At 41.1% G+C, this 17,074-nt stretch overlaps 1 protein-coding gene across 1 annotated transcript in view; it reads left to right on the forward strand.

The window, feature by feature from the left end:
* The first annotated feature begins 1,819 nt into the window (after positions 1 to 1,819).
* The window catches only part of WDFY4 (WDFY family member 4), a 141,872-nt gene continuing 126,617 nt past the window's right edge, over positions 1,820 to 17,074 (forward strand). Inside the window, exons 1-8 of the mRNA XM_076338685.1 lie at positions 1,820 to 2,080; positions 8,466 to 8,580; positions 9,184 to 9,287; positions 10,739 to 10,885; positions 11,255 to 11,444; positions 12,586 to 12,775; positions 14,880 to 15,040; positions 15,398 to 15,850. Of these exons, the coding sequence (XP_076194800.1) occupies positions 1,820 to 2,080; positions 8,466 to 8,580; positions 9,184 to 9,287; positions 10,739 to 10,885; positions 11,255 to 11,444; positions 12,586 to 12,775; positions 14,880 to 15,040; positions 15,398 to 15,850 (1,621 nt within the window). The remainder of the gene's footprint in view (positions 2,081 to 8,465; positions 8,581 to 9,183; positions 9,288 to 10,738; positions 10,886 to 11,254; positions 11,445 to 12,585; positions 12,776 to 14,879; positions 15,041 to 15,397; positions 15,851 to 17,074) is intronic.

Consider the following 17,074-nt stretch of genomic DNA (forward strand, 5'->3'; position numbering starts at 1 on the left):
CTGCTCACAGGGCTGTGTTGTCTTAACACAGATAGTTAAGGAACACAACAGCAGCGAAACACAAAATGTTGTTGAGGTAGGAAGTTCCAGATTGACATCCCTGGAGACTGATCAAAATTTCATAGCCCTCGATCTCCTAGCAAAGGACAGAGTATGGGCTGTGGTAGAATAAGTTACCCTCTGCTGTAGTGTGAAGGATCAGCATTTGCATCCACGCGTAGGTGTCTGCTGGGACCATCAGCTTGCTGCAGGTGGTATGGTGCACAGTGACAGGATAATGTCACCCACTTCATCTCTGCAGCATGGAGCTACTGCAAGAGTGTGGAAGTGAAACTGGTTCATCTGGCTTGGAGCGGGCAAGATGCAAGCAGTAAGCAAGCTGCATAGCTGATGGATGGTGAAGGAAGAGAATCCCAAATACAGGATTAGTGTCGGCTCATAATTTCTAAACCAGGCTCATAATAGTCTTTTTTAAAATTTAGTATAAGGGGTGTATGTATTGGTAGTGCAGGAGATCTGACTCAGGTTTTTAGTTACATTTGCTTTTTGGCATTTTTATTGGCAAGCTAGAATGGCAATCAAAGAGACACTGTGGAGAAGGAACCTATTTCCTAGAAATGGAGGTATATTGGTGGTGGCCTTTGAGAGGGTGTAATGATGTGTTAAAGATTCTTCTAGGCTCTTAAAAGACAATATACTTGGTAAGTAAAGCGATGAGCTACGTTCATCTTGGTGACAACTCCCCAGCTGCCTGCCTACACTATGATAATTTGTGTGTCATGTTTTGAGTAGTCAGACAATGTCCTAGACACCAATAAGCATATGGCTTATTTTGATGGAAACTGGAGAAGCCTGATTTCCATTAGCGTAAGCATTGTGATTTACGTAGGCTCTAGGTAGCAGGGTGAGCTCACAGAAGGCTATGGCAAAGGAGTAGAGTTGCTGTGGATTCAAGGCTGTGTCAGTGACCTCCCAGAAGGCTATGGATGAAAACAGGGCTGGAAGGTAGATGAGAGGACTTGGGGTTGAGATGAGGGTATCAGAAGGATTCCTCTACGTATAGTGCAAGATGGACCCATTGTAGGTTCAGTTTGATGGCAATGAGGCTGCTAGAAGCACGTTGCTCCTTCATCGAGGCATATCCATTTCAGTTTACAGGATCAGCAAAACAGGTAATGTTGCAGTGAAAATACCTACCTCTTGTACAGAGCTGTACATCTGTAGGATAGAAGAACTGAATGTTGCTGCCTGTTTGGGCCAGCACACCCATGTGGGGAATCCTTGGCTTTTCCACATAGTTCCTATTCCAGCTAGAGCTTCAACCCCACTCCAGGTGGGGCATGCATCAGAGATGTGCAGCTTAGTTTAGCATCCATACTCAATGAAATGTGTAACCTGGCTCTTGGGTAGTGCTCTTCTGTTGCAGATCTGATGATGGTAATAGTTATGACTTGTTTTACAATTGGGGTGACTGAAGTATAGGGAGAGGATCTGGCTCAATGGCAAAGCTGGGGCTGGAATCCAGATTTCCTGCATGGTTTACCAGTTTGTCCTGCCAAAGCCCAGATGAGTTGTGTAGCACATGCACACGTGTCTCATGGGAGAGAGCTTGTTCATGTGATTGCTCTTGTCCAGGAGCAGAGTGCTTTGCCATCAGAATTGGAAAAGAGTCAGTGGCTGCCAGCATTTCCATGCTTCTAAACTCCCCAACTCCAATAGTTAAGACTGTCAGTGTCTAGTTTCATGGGACAGTTGGCTGGTAAGAGATGATGCTAACTGTAAATAACACAGTATCTTTAACTTCAGGTCTCATTTCAGCATGGACAAAGCAGCTGAACTCACGTGGCAGCTGGAGGATTCACCTGGCAAAGCAGGACAGCAAGAGCAAAGCCCTGATGACAGAGACAAAGCAGAAGTGCCAGGACAGCCTGCACACAGCAAGGACAAGCCACCCCAGAGCCATACCCTCCAGTGGGAGACTCTAGGCAGACAGTTTGTAGAGTATGAGCAGGTGGCTCCATTTCTCATCCCAGAGGAGCAACAGAGAAGGCTGCTGGACTTTCTTTCCCTCTTCTTAAAGGTTTGTTCTCCTTGTTGCCTTTGGTGCACATGCCAAGGATGTAAATTTGAGTTTCTGTTGCTCTATCCATTCTGTGGTCACCCTAACTGCCACAGGAGTTAATTGGAGCATGACCCATTTGTGTAGGTGATAATTACTTTCATTCCATTGGGAGCCCGGGGAAACAGTTTCTTGTCCTCCTTTCATCTAACTAACCTGCTATGTTAGCATGAGAAAAGTATATGGAGGAAGCACTGCTTTACTTTCATGAATGGCTAAATTCTATTCTTGCAGTCAAGGGATATGTTGATGAGACAGGCATGTTTCAAAGTAAGTACCCTGTGAAGAAGTTACTTCATGTCTGCCTCATCCGTTTTATTACGTAGTGGGGGGCTGAGCACAGTTTCAGTCTGGGAAAATGTGGTTGTGGCATGCAGCCAGCTAGGGGAAATGCAGGGGTATAGTATTAAGATGGAATTTTTGGGTTAGTGACAGTGCTGATGTCTAATTTTAGTACTTGAGAGAGGAGTTGTGTTATAGATGGGGAAACTGTGGCATGAGGAGAGGAAGGTCATACTGTGGGTGAGGGGCACAGCTGAGAACTAGAACATTTTGGTTAGCAGGCTGCACTACCCCATGCCCTAGAGCTTCCATCAGCCAAGAATTTCTGAGATGGCCATATCGAAGGGTAAAACTGGAAGAGCTCTATAGTGAATGGGAGCCTTATGGGTTGGTTTTGTTTGCTAGAGTGTGTGAAACATATGGGGAACTGTTTGAGTGGACCATACAGCAACAGAATGGCAGAGCTTAATACTGAGAGGAGCAGAAAACCTGGCCTATCTTTAAATGTACTGTGGCCATGTTGAAGTACAGAATTGTTTTTCTCTTGAATTAGCTTGGGTATTTATGGGTATGGAATCTGTGTTTTTACACTCTCTCACTATGTAAGTCTTTCAGAAAGAAAATAAAAGCTTCTTTTTGGTGAAACAATATCTTAATGATGACATATTTCAGCCATCTGTACTTGTGAGTTTTCAGTGTTCTTGAGTGACCAAACTCAGATCCATCTGTTCCCTACCTAGCTGAGCCAGTTTTCTAAAAAGAAGTTAGTGGGTAGGTGAGGGGAAAAAAGTTAATGACATGGTCACTCTGTTTATACGGAAGCATTGTGGGACATAAAAAGTGATACTCTCTGGTGAGAGGGACATTTTGAACTGCGTGTGCAGGGAAATTACTGTGCTCAGGGCTATGAAATCTTTCGTGCCCATAACAGTAAAGGAGGAGTAACTTCCAGATAGTCGTAAACATTTCACTCAGCTGGATAGAGCATGTAAGTCTCGGTGCAGAGCAGGACTTTGAAATCGCTGTAGATGCTGGCGTCAGTTAACAGCACTGGAGCAGGTCACCCATTGGTGTCAGCGTGATGCAAACAACTGAGTTGGGAGCAGGATCTGGTGATGCCTATGGTGAAGAGTTTGCTGTGTTTGAGTACAAGCTTGCCCTGGTCCAAGACAGCGCAGACAAAATGAATGGAGGGGTCTGAAAAGGCAGTGAGTGTATAGCCTGGAGTCTCAGAAGGGGCCTTCTCATTTAATCTAAATGGCCCTACAGGTATTTTATGATTACTGAACAAAACTTTCACTTTTCACCACTTCTCTCAACTTCTGGACTTGTTTGCATAGAAGAGTGTCCCTTCTGAACCAAAGGCTATATTTGGACAGAAGAGCTGTTGCTCTCTGCATACGTGCCTGTCACTGGAAGCAAACCTCCCTCTCTCTGTATATGGCACTACATGTGCTGGGGCAGACTTCTCTCTCTTGGGAGCTCACCACCACTTCATCAGCTCACAAAAATTTTGACTTTGCAAAGAGGCAGCGTTCCTTCCTCAGCTTTCAAAGAATGCTCTTCAAAGTCAGATCAAGACTGATAATCTGGCAGTTTTCTGTAGAGAAGCACCTTCTTATTCCATGGATCTGCTTTTTAAATGGCTTGTTGAAAATGGCACTGTTCTTTTTCTGAGAAAGCACAGCAACAAGATGCAACCTTTTTGCTTGGAGCAAGAGCCGTCTGCTTTTCCTAGAGCTGTTTTCAGACCTCCTGTCTTCCTTCCTCCTGAAGCTTCATGGAAAACATACATGCTTAATGCTTTGAGGGTATAAATTCATCCCAACAAAGATAAGCTTTGTTGTGGAAGATAGTCTCTCCAAAGTGCTTCCTCCCCCTCTTGTAAGCAACGTATTGCAGGCTTTTTGTGAAATTCTTCTGCAGAGGTTTTCCTGCCTCACGTTTACAATGAAATTGAAATTCCCAGTTCTCAAGGTTTCTGAGTTCTGTTCCAGCTTTAGTTTTTGAATACTATATAGTGAACATGAAGTAAGCAAGTCTTGGTGAGATGAGATTATATAGAACAACTTCAGATTTGCTGATCATTAACTAAGTATGAATAGCAAGAATGCCTTCCATGCGAAGGTCATTTTTTGGAGTGAAACTTTCAAAGGACTGAGGAAATCGTTGTTACTGAACAAAGGTGATGAAAGCTATAAACTCTAGAAGTCTTAGGAATTAAAAATCGGACAGGAAAGCAGGAAATCACTTATTTATCATGAAACAGGAGAAAGAAACTTTAGTACCAGTGGGTCAAAGGACAGCTGTTCCCCAGGAGGCAAGCTGAGTATTGCTAAGGGACTGGCAATGTCATGCATATGCATATCCATCATGTGTTACCCTTCTGTAGGGCTGAACTTCATATGCTTTAAGGTTGCAGAAAGTGATTTCCTGAATTGCAGTAGTGCTCACAAAGAGGGGATTTTAAATTCCTAAAGGATATTTTGGCTACAGAATATATTCAGAATGGAGATGTGAATTTCTCATTAGCTTAACACTCGATTTTGTGCCCTAAGAGGGAGATTCTTCCCCTTCACTTTTCTTAGATGTATCAGTGGAGCTTTGCAGTACTTTGTACGTATTTAGGTTCAGATGTGTGGCTAGAGCATTTTGGCCTTGCATCATTGATTTAGGAGTACATTGTGGAGGATCTGGCCCTTTAGCTTTGAGTCATCATATCCTTCCACGTATGACTTTTACTCCCTTCATGTACCAGCCTTCTGCTTTGTGCTAAGCCCCTGGGCTGGCTTGGGGAAACGCATCTCAGTTTGAGTTGTATGTGTTATGAAGTTCTTACGGACACCACCTTGCTTCCTCCTGTTTAACAGGGGACTCTGCATAAGTCCTCTCCCTCCTTGGAGGATTTTCATCTCTTGCTTTTCCTTTCCTTGTTTGATCACGCAGATGCCAGTGCATCTCTGTCTTTTTGTCTTAGAGTGCTTTAAGAGGACTGGAGAGAGAGGGCACTAACCAGGAGCCACCTGGGATGTGGGGGCTCATTACTCACTGATAGTCCTTGATGTAGAAGGAAAAGGTGTAGGAGGAAAATGTTAGCCATCTGCTTGTGATTCAGGCCTAGGCTGGGAGTCATTTTAATGTGCCCTCTGTATTTTCCCTCTTGGTGCCTCAGAAAGTATCAGAATGTACTATTACATGGCTGGCTTTTGAGCTAGCATCTTTCCATGAAGCATTGAATAGGAAGGACAGATGGCATCAGCAGACACAGGGAACTTGTGGCAACATCTTAAACATGTAGAAGCAGGCTTAAGAGAAAGAAACAAAATCAGATTACACTGTTACCATATTATTTGAGTTTCCCCTGAAGGCAGACATCCCGGAATGGAGTCAGGTTGATATTCTTCCAGACACAGATCTTCCAGATACAGATCTTTTAGTGGCTCAAAGATGAATATGGAACTGATTAGGTCTGTTCTTAAAGGAGACCGTATTCTAGAGGTTGGTGTCTGACCCACAGGAAGATCACCTGTAAAATCAAATCAGAACATTAGTGGTCTGGTCTGTAGTGAGATGGACTAGCTAAATTTTTGCACAATGGTAGCGTTGCTATGAACCTTTGATTACTGCTGTCTGCTGCATATGGTCCAAACTTCTAAAATTTATCCTGCTCTTTCTGTTAGCAGAAGAGTTGAGTGTAACAAGTCCTTTCTGAAGTGTTCAGAGGGTGTTCCTCTTTGAGGCAGAGGAACAAGAATCTATCACTGCTTTCTTCTGAAAAAGGGTATAGCTTAATGACAGACATTGTATATTCTTAAGTGTCTGTGGGTTTCTTGTCATTGTGTTTGCCCAGCTTGCTCTGTTCTTTGCAGATCTTCCCTCACTTCTGCATCAGAAGTGGAAGAATCAAGTGGACCTCGCTCCTGCAACTGAGGGTCTCTGAAAATCATTTATGGTCAAAATCTGAAAAAAATAGCTTGTTTTTTTTAATATTGTTGATTGATTGACAACTAATTGATAGGCACACTGTGCAATTTTATTTCACTCTTTTGTAGCCCAGAAGAAAGAGTTGGGTGCAGTTCCAGAGAGGTCAATGCAGTAAAATGAAGCAAAAAGGAGGTGCTTGCCTGATTGCTGACAGATGACTGGCACTTTGGGGGGAAAGAAATAGCTTGTCCACAAACTGTCATCAGCAAAGACAGAAGAAGTAATTGAAAGCAATGGTAGGGAAGGAAATAATGTTTGTAGAGGATCTTCTTTCACAAAGAGTTGCACTGATTTGGCAGACAGTATTATGGGGAGTCTGCTCCAAATTATTTCAGAACAGATGTCTTATTATTTTTGTTACCTTCCTTCCATTATCTGGCCTTACAGCTTGATTTTTCTGAGCTTTTAGAAGGAGGAGATGTTTGTAAAGAAAATTTTCAAGGTAGCTGGGGACAGAGGTGTCTCAGCCTGGTATTTAGAGGTGAATGCTGCACTATTACTAATCCATTGATGTGTGTAGCATTGAATGTTCTATATAAAAGTAATGGTACCTGATTCTTGGAGGCCAGTTGGGTGCAATAGTATCAGTCTACTGGAGTATTTTTTTATTGCTTTTGATTCCCCCCCCCCCCCCCCCCCCCCAAGTCAAGGTTAAGAAACATTTGAGAGGGGATCTGTTTGTCAGACTCGGAGCAGGGAACCATCCAGTCTTGCTGTTGCTCCTCTTGTCAGTTTTGCATTGAATTGCTTGTCCATTCTTGAACAAGTAGTATATAAACTTATTTATAAATTGTTTATAAACTTGTCTATAAATTTGTTTTCCTTGGCTAGCTATGCATTTAGGACTATACCTTCCTATTTAGGGGTGCTTATTATAGCACAGGAAATGTTTAGAAATCCTGATCTGGTAAACATTTACTGTCATCATCTCAGCATTTTAGAAGTGCATCATTTCCTATATTAGCACCGATCTGTTCTCATGATGTAAGCTGGCTTGTAATATCGTAAATTCCTAGCCAGGCAGGGTTGTCACTCCAGGCCTGGCAGCCTACATCTTAACCTTATAGGCAGATGGGTTAGGCAACTCATATTGCTGCAAAATCACATCCAGTGCGTTTTTGGCTAGAATTTGCTGTTTTTTCAGCTCCTTTCCCCATGTTTTCTTTTATTTCCTTAGTTTGCAACAAAGACTGTTTCTGTCCGACAAGAAATGCTGATTTTATGAGCCTTACTTTCCTCCCAAAATAGAGTAGAATTGAAAGGCAGAAACTTTATGAATGTATTAAAAAAAAAAAAAACAAAAAAACCCCACAACCCCAAACAAAAAAAAAAATCCCAAAGAATTTTGCTTGTTTGTTCGTTCTGTGATTTTTATAAATTTATTGACTTGAAAGAAATAGTTCAGTTTCAGGTGAATCTTGGAATCTTGGCCAGTATACTGCTACCTGGGACCAGTATTCCTGTATTACCATGGTTTCTTTTTGACAGGTCTGTTGCAAATGCTCCCTGAGAGAAGCAGTTCAGTCCCCTTTCAGTCTCTAGGTAGCTGAGACTGTGCAATGACTTGCTGAACAGAGAAAATACAATTTTTATTTTTAATTTTTATTCAGTTGAAGACTCAGGTTTTGTTTATGACTATAGTTTTGGGGAGACCAGTTTTTGGAGAAGGATATACTTCTGAAAAATTCTTGGACAACTGTAGCTGCAACCTCTTCAGGGTACAGGGTGTTTATGTTGCATTTCGAAAGGGGCTAGCATGCTTTTTGATACAAATAATTAGTGACATGGGCTATGACAAACATTTACATTGTTTTGATTGTATGCAATGGAGAAAATAATGTAAATGCTCTCTAGTAGGTGCATTACGTGATTCAAAAGATCGTTCCAGGTTGACTTCTGTATCTGTAGTGTCAGGTTCCTGCCTGTCTGGCAAATACTGCTTAATGGACTACACTGGCTGGGGAGGGAATTTTGCAGGGGAATTTTAGCTTTATGTTTGTTTATTTATATTATTAGTACTTCTCAATCTGCCAAAGACATGCTGTATCAGAAAGACTTAACAGTTACACTTGGATTTCAGGCCTGGGAACAGTCTGCTGGAGTAATCGTATTCCCCAACATTCAGCTGTTAGCCAGTGAGGTTTCCAAGCTTCTGACAAAAGAAATTAAGAGAAACCTCGATGGCAAACCTGCAGGTAATGATCCCATACCATATCCACTGGATCCACTTATTCTGGGAATGTGCTGTCATTCAGCTGTCCTCTGTGCTTACCATGAGGGAAATAAAGGGGGAACAGGAAAATACTAAGTGTAGCAAGCCAGATCTTTTAGTAGGTGTGAGCTAGCACTGGTTTTGGATGATTGCACTGAAGATCTGGCCTTGTATGCTGTGCTGACCTTGGTTTTGGAACTTTTGTAGCTGGAAATGCATAATATTGCAGCTATGCAGTAAAAGAGTAGGCTACACACTACTCTGAGGAGCTTTCTTTAATGAGAAAAATACTTCTAACCACACATGGCTTCCTGGTGGCTGTTGTACATTCTTCACACTGGTCAGCTGGCAGACTTCATGAACTGAGCTGATATTCCCAGTGAAGCTTCTCAGTTTGAAAGGTGTGGTTTACATGAACTGACCTGAGCCTGATGCTTGATCAAAATCCTTTTATGTCCTTCTATTCACTTCAGTGAACTCTTGCTACTGTAACTTTGTTAAATTTGTCAGATCTGTTAGGAAAGGATCAATGCAACATTTTCATCTTTCATTAAGGAATTAAAGTTTAATGTTTTTGTGGTAACAGAGGAAGCTCGTCTGGCGTTGGAGCAATTGCTACAACAGAAAGGGGAAGCAGAAGATGGCCGTTTGCTGCTAAAATCGGTGTATCAGCTCTCACAGACTGACTTGGTAAGAGAAATGACTACAAAGGATTTTTTTTTTATTTGTCTTGTTTTGTTTTTTTCCTTTTTATTTCAGAGAAGCTGGGTAGCCACCCCAACAGTGGAACACCTAAGTCTCATAATGTTTGCATTACCCCCAATGCTTTGTGCTTCAGCATGCCCAGGGTATACAGTCAGGGAGAGGACACACCACCAGGTTTATAGTCTGGGCTTTTCTAAAAAAGGGAAGTAAGCGCTCTGTGCTTTCAGATACCCTTTTTGTTTTGATCGTCGGGCGGCTGTTTTTTCTAGTGTTCCTCTGATTTATCTTTTTTTTTCCATTGTGTATCACTGCTCTTCAACCTTTCTTTGTCACTCCAGCTTACGTATCAAAAAGATGACTGGTAAGGACCTGTCTGTCTGGTAATGCAGCGGTTAGATTTTCCATCCTGATAACCTCTCACTTTGAAGCATTTCAAAGCATTTCACAAACTCTACTTGTACAGCCATCCGGAAAGCAGACTGGCACCAGCAGTACAGCCTGCTGATGGGTATCAGGGGTGCGTTTATCACTGACATTGAGCTGAGCAGTTTGTCTCATCTTTATTCAGATACGTGAAAATAAAATCTTACCGTCAGCTTCTAGGGAACATGTTCTGTGTCATAAGGAGCTCTATAAAATTATATATAGTTTGTCACAGCATGAAGTTCCTAATGAAATTTGTGTTTTTCACAGATTTAAGACATTGCTATTTTTTGTAGCACACACACTCACAAAACTTCATATCACAAACCTCACTCTTCTGTTTAATTTGCTGCTGATTTTTGTTTTGATTATTGTGTGCCAAGCAGGCACACTGGGACTTCTCTGTAAGTTGTACACAGCTGTAGTGAAGATGGGAAGAAACTAAGCATTGAGAAACATTGTGGAGAAACAGGGTCTCTTGTATTTATAAAAGCTATAATTAGAAGTGTGTGTGCAGTTATTCAATATGTTACAGAAGCAAAGGCGTTATAGCTAAATTGCTGCTATGCTGGATCAAGGAGGGAATGGACGATTCATGCTTTTAACATATCAGGCCTCTATAGCTGCAGGTGTCCTGTGAACTAATGATAAAGGGGGTACTGTCTGCCCCTGGACTTCCTGCTATTTTAGCGGCTAGTTTCCAGGTTTTGTGCTTTATCAACTGTAGGTCTCCTTATGCAGGACATAGTAAGTATCTCTGTCAAAGCTGTATTTCAGCTGGAGTGAGAAGTCCTGGGAACAGCTATGGCAACACACGGTCAGTGTGTTCACTTCTGCCAAGTGGATTTGTACAGCCATGCTATATGATTGCCACGCTTGTGTGCCCTAGAGCACTTGTAAGGATAAAATGCTCAAGTAGCTCTTTCATCTGCCATGACTACACTCAGCGTGTAGAAACACAAGGAAACTGTGGGCAGCTTCTGGAAGGGCTGATTTTTATTTTCCTTACTTAGAGAACTATGTGGAACATCATTGGATCTGGCCTTCCAGCTGCTCTGATGCAGTGCCTGTACCTTTTCTTTACTTTTCCTCTGAAGAAAACCAGTGATGATGGAGAGACAAGTGAGGATGACACTCAAACTCAGGAAATGCTTGTTAAGGTGAGACGCACCTCTGGGAGTTCATTGCCCTGAGTACTCAGATGTTCACTTAGGCTTTTAGCTGGTGATTGATTCAAACTGTCAAAAAAAGGAGTAAATTTGGACTGAAAACCATTGAACAAGCATCAGGAGCAGTATAAAACAATCTGAGATGATGCCACTATCGCTCTTATTTTTTTGTTAAACAAAACAACATGACTTTAAGTGGGGACAAAAAATCCATTGATAATATCCTAGTGGTAGTTTTGCTTGTTCATTTCACTGCATCCTTTCTCATGGCTTTGGTATCAAACTATAATCCCTCCCCCAATGGATTTTTCTTAATCTCCCAGATCTGTTTATTGTAGCTGATGTTTGTTTGCTTTTCAGATAATGCTTAACATGTACAGAGAGGAACAAGGTGTAGCGGAACTTCTGGCAGATGATAAGCTTCAGTCATTAATTATAGCAACTGCTTCCCTCTGGGACCAGTGTAGCCACTCGTGGAAAGTACCTACAGGCCGTGTGCTGAGAACAATTTCAAAGGCTCAGACCAAAAACAGCATTGTGTACCTACAAGGTTTGATTTAGTAATTTGGCTTCTTCTTTCCTTATAGCTTCACTGAGAATGAATTCTCAAGAAGAGTCTCCCTGGGATAGATTTTTATCTCTACATCATCTGGTAGTCAGTCAACTGCAAAGCATGGGCTCTCGGCTTTCTAGACAGGAGCTTTATTTCGTACTGATAGCCATCTGGAAACTGGAGTTTTTTCTAGATAAAAAATAAAATTACAGGCAAGAGCCAATCCCACCTGATCACACTAATGTAGTCAAGGACAGTGTATTATGGGTTTTTTAAGTTGTGTGGCTTTATGTGTGAGCCTAAGGCTCATGCACACTCTAAATACAATGTTGAGGGCACTGCCAGAGGAACGGTATTTTTTGAGACAACATCATGATTGGTTGAGTTACAACCTCATTTCTTCCTAGGCTTTATTAGAGTAAGCAATTGTTCTGTTATTAAGAAGTGCAAAGGCCATGAGTCTCAATTTCTTAGAAGGAAAAACAAATAGTTTTATAATCCACACTTTACTGTCAGTATTCCTTGTCATGGAGTAACTGCATATAGGTATTTTTATTTTTTAAAATAAAAATTTAGCTTCCTGGGTGAGATTGAAAGACTGAGGAATAATAGTTCTAAGAGTACTGAACTGTTTAGACATTTTGAAACTGTCCTGGAAGGACTGGCCATCAGATTAGACAAGAAAACTAGGCTTCATTGCTCAGAGCAAGATGTGTATACGCCATTACATATGCCTCATTGAGCAAAGAATTAATCTGTGAACTCTGCACAGAATGTGTGATTGACTTAGTACAAAACAAATACGTCAGCCTCCGCTTACCTTGTACTCAGACAGCTGGATTCACTGTATATGAATTTTGGTGAGTGGATGGGTTGGAAATTTATACTCCTGAGACTGAATCAGCCTCTGGGGGTTAAGCAAAGAAATGCATGCATACTTCAAAAACCAGAAATGTTCTTCATGTAGCCTCTGAGTGTGGTGTTCATATATCCTCGTCTTTTCTTTCTAGAAAAAGAGTTAACTGACTCCTATTTTACTGGGAAATAACTTTTCAAACTTGTTGTTCCATTTTTGTTAGTAACTTTGAACTTATTTGATTGTCCGCTCTTAAATACCTGCTATGTGTTTTTCCCACAGCTGTGGACTGCATTAAAATAGCTATTCAGAATCTCTTTAAACTGGCTGATACCCTACCTGCTTGTGATGTGTGTGAAGCTGCTAGTATTGTCTTGTGCTTTGTGAAAGATTCCTATCCCATATCATCAGCTTTATTAACAGAGTTTGAAAATAATGATGGCTACCAACTCCTGCTAAAAATTTTACTCAGGTAAGTAGAGACTTTTTTTGTGGGCTTCTAGAGGATGGTAAAACTTCATTTTCAGAATGCATGGTGGTCTGTCTTAAATATGAATCATGTAGGTAATCCTGTGTGGATGCAAAACCAGTAATAAAGACCCAATATCGGGGTCTTTCATTGCTGTTTTTGGAAGGGAAACAGTACATAACTTCTTCTACTGAAACCATAACGGAAATTAACGGTAGGACAAGTTAGTCTACAGGTGGGATAGGGACTTACCGAACACAAGACAAAAGTTCTTCATCAATTAGTATTAGAGGGGTTGTAGGTTAGAGACATTTGTCTCAGTTAAGGTGAACTCTTGATCCAGGGATGCAGTCAGCTAGGGAGGGAAAGCTGATCTCCTTTCTGTGCCGAAAACAAACAAAAAAACCCACCCAAACTTGCATCTGAAATGGTTACGTTCTTCAGAACTGACATGAATATGAACATATCAGGACAAATCCCCACTAGTTATGCTAATCAAAAGTACAAAGTAGAATCTTTTTACTCTCCTTGTCTCCTTGCATTGTCTAACCAGGCTCTGAGTTTGCTATGTCAAAACATGGTACATTATACCACTTCCCCAGAAACACTTAGGAGCTTTGTTCTGGTTTTCTTTAATGAAGAGAGCATTTCCAGATCTTCTCAATCTATTGTTGTCTCCATTCTGGCTTTGCCTTTTCTTGTACTTCTTCTCCACACTTGCAAGAACTTTGGTCCATGACCAGTATGTTAGACTGAGGGGGAGTATTTTGCAATTTGGATCTAGAGGATTGTAATTTGAATCATGAATCCAAAGATATCCGTAGGTGAGTATGATTTCTGATGATTTTTGGATGGCACAAAATTATTAACCTACAATTGGAAAAAGCTTTGCCTTTTTCTGGCAGTATTTTCTTTAGTTACCATAGATTGTCTAGCTTTCCCTTATAAATAAGCTGTGTTGCAATGTATATTTCTGATGAAATTCTATCCGTATAGGGGCAGAAACACCCGATCTTTATCATAAGGGCTATGACTGCCCTGTCCTTTTTAACTGATGTAACTAGGCTGGAGAGACAGAAATAGCACACAGATGCTCAGGGCTTCAGATTAGTCTCCCTTCCCAGCATATACTGGCAGAAAGGGATAGACAGAGAGCTTCTTTCCTGAACGGTTTGTGTGACCAGGTTTCCTCTTCTCTGATGTTTAGAAATTTTTTTTTTTTCAGGTAAAAAGACTTTTGCTGATCACATTCTTTCCCACCAAAACGGATACTAGCATTTGCCGTGGCCCCCCCTTTTTTTTTCTTGTTTAGATTAAAACAGAACGTATTTGTTTTGTTTTCTTCTGATCTTTTCCTAACTTCCAGCATCAGTCTATTGCTCTGCTGCTAACCCATGCCCAGATGCTGCAGTTTTCCTTAAGAATTGACCCCTCTAAGCAGTACAGAATAGGATGACATGATAAGCAGCTCTCTGATTTGACAGCCCTTTGACAGACTCTCACTTCAGTCTAAACTATGGCAAATCTGGGGTTACAGTTCAAACTATTTCCTTATGTAGGAGAGACATGCCATCTTCACATCTGATTCACAAAGCTCAGGCAATACAATATTTTTCCCTTCCTAAGGGCTGAGATTTTTCTGTTATTTATCTCAGTTAGCAAGTCCCTTACCTTGCCAACCATACGCCTACCTTCTAATGTGGTGTCTGTTTTAACTTTTTGATCTCTCACAAAATTTAAATTTTTACTCCCCAAAACAGGCATTCTTTTGGAGAGAGTTACTTTTTTTTTTTTTAAGTACACGTAACTGAACTAAATTCAAACATTTATCTTCCTATTCTTCAGAAGACTCTTGCAGTGTCACTTCAGTTTTCTTCTTCAGTTTGTAAGTTTTGTTCTGATTCAGAATGTGCCACCATGGTGTGGAGTTACTGTTTGTAAGATGATTAAACAAGTCACAGAAATGAGTCAAAAAGACAGTAAAACAGACTGGGGAGGAGCGGGGAGTAAAATGGGTAGCTCCTGTGTGCTCAGTACATGGTGATACATCCAAAATGTTTGTATTACTAAGGCATGATCATATGACTGTCCCAAGTTTTGTTCCTAGATGTGAGGGGTTGCAGCAAAATGAAGGAGACCCCTATCTGGATGAGATCTTGGACATGCTGACTTGCCTTACAACCTGTGGAAAAACTGAATTGAAAGTTTCTGGCAATATTGTACATCCGCAATTACCGCACTTTGATTTTGAACAGACACGGTCTTCAGGTACAGTATATCTATCTATCTATCTATCTATCTATCTATATGTGGCTATGTAGGCAAGTCATAGAAAAATGAAGCTGTATTCATTACGTGTCTTAAGATGGAGGAAGGAGTATGAGATGGCATCTTCTGATCTATGTGCCTAACACTGCAGGAGCCTGAATGCTACCTACATCAAACTGGACTGACCACGTCAGCTGTAGGGTCTCATCCAAGGTTGAGAACATGCCTCCCAATCCCATCCCTTGTGTCTGCGGCTCCTATTTCCACTCTCAGACATGATTTAACATTATAGTTATGGTGCTTGCAGTCTTGAATAACATTGATGTAAAAATGATCTCACCTGGTTTTATCCCACAGGAATGACAGTGAAAAACCTCCAGGCTTTTCAGGTGTTGCAGTCCATTTTCCAGAAAAGTAATGATCAGCACCTGTGCGGAAGAATCTTGGCAGCAATTGGTACCATATGGGCCTGGGACACAGTGAACTTCTTTCTTCTGGAATGGACACTACAACCTATCAACCAGTTTACTGACATAATCCATTTCAAACCACACCCAGTCCAAGTCCAGTTCTTCAGACTTGTGGAGTCCATAGTGCTAGACCTGTCCTATGTCCCCCATGAAATTTTGAAGAAGGTTCAGTATTTGATAAAGGAAAACGTAGTGCCATTCTGCACCTTGACAGCTCTCCAGTGCCTTCTCAGCATGACCAGGAAGGACCTGTTATTCAGTGACGTATTCCGTGACTCTGGGCTCTTAGGCCTACTGCTGGTACTTTTGAGGAAGCAAGCCAAGATCCTGAGGAAGTCAGGTACAACTTAATGTTGTTCACAAAGACTGTTGAAGTAGGCAGATCAATAGGAATAAATGAATCTCTTTCTACAGTCAATTTATAAATTTTCTTTACTGAGTAGCTAGATCTTGTCTGCAAACCAACTGGCCTAAGTTTATGACATACTAAGCTGGGTCCTCTCTGAAATCTTAGCTGTTTATCATTCTGTTCACTAGCCTGAACAGTTCTGGGCTGTTCTTCACCAGTGTATGATGAATTATTCTGGACGGTACCATTCAGCCCACACTTTTAAACAGGTCTCAATTTGGGGTTCTCTAGAATGCCAGCTTGAGAGTAGAGGAAGAAAGTGTTTCCCACAGTGCTTAGTTCCTCTGAAACACTTAATCCTGAGGACTGATGATGGAAAGCAGTTTCTTGAATTTTGGCCACGTATTACCCGCAATTACTACCATCCATTGTCATCTGATATAGTTATCTCCTATTATGAAAACAGGAAGGTAGTAGTCCTGGTGTGGTAACTGTGGGGTACAGCTGAATTAGGGGACAGACTCACATATTTAAAAGTTTATAAGAAAAGTTTTGAAAGAAAAATGCATGATGAACATTTTCTGTGTTGTATGAATTGGGAAATGTCTTTAAATTTCAGTGCAATAGTCATTTAGTAAAGGAAGAGGGACCTAAAGTACTAGGTATAGCTTCTGATGCAGCAAGCACAATTGAATTATTTATACACATTTATTCCAAGCAACAGAAGGAATGTGAATTGCAACAGAAGTTCCAGAGTGCAGACATCCATTACCTGCAAGGACACTTAGATTTGCGTTCTTGATATCAGAGAACTAGAGTTTTGTACAAGAGTACTTAGATAAGGATTGTCAAGATGAATACCAAGGTTCTTGAAAACTTACCTTCTGGTTATGAGCTGGTGCATAGGGGCTTTCTTCTGTCTTTGCATTAATTCACTGCTTTAGATCACTTGGTGATCTAAATTTTATAGAATGAGTGATTGAATGGCTATGTAATTTGTAAATTTAGACACACAGATGAGGAGGGACAGGTGGGAAGACACTGTGTGAAGTGATCACTACTCCCCTCTTTTGGTTTCCAAAAATTTAGCCTGCAAACTTCAAGACTTTTAGATCTAAAAATAACCTACTTTACACTATCTGACCCTGGAAATGTTTGCCTTTGAATATGCAGGGGGTTTCTGCTCTTCACTTTTAGTTTAGGTATTTAAGTACT

The sequence above is a fragment of the Aptenodytes patagonicus genome, chromosome 5 (assembly GCF_965638725.1).
Source record: "Aptenodytes patagonicus chromosome 5, bAptPat1.pri.cur, whole genome shotgun sequence".
NCBI classification, from domain to species: domain Eukaryota; kingdom Metazoa; phylum Chordata; class Aves; order Sphenisciformes; family Spheniscidae; genus Aptenodytes; species Aptenodytes patagonicus.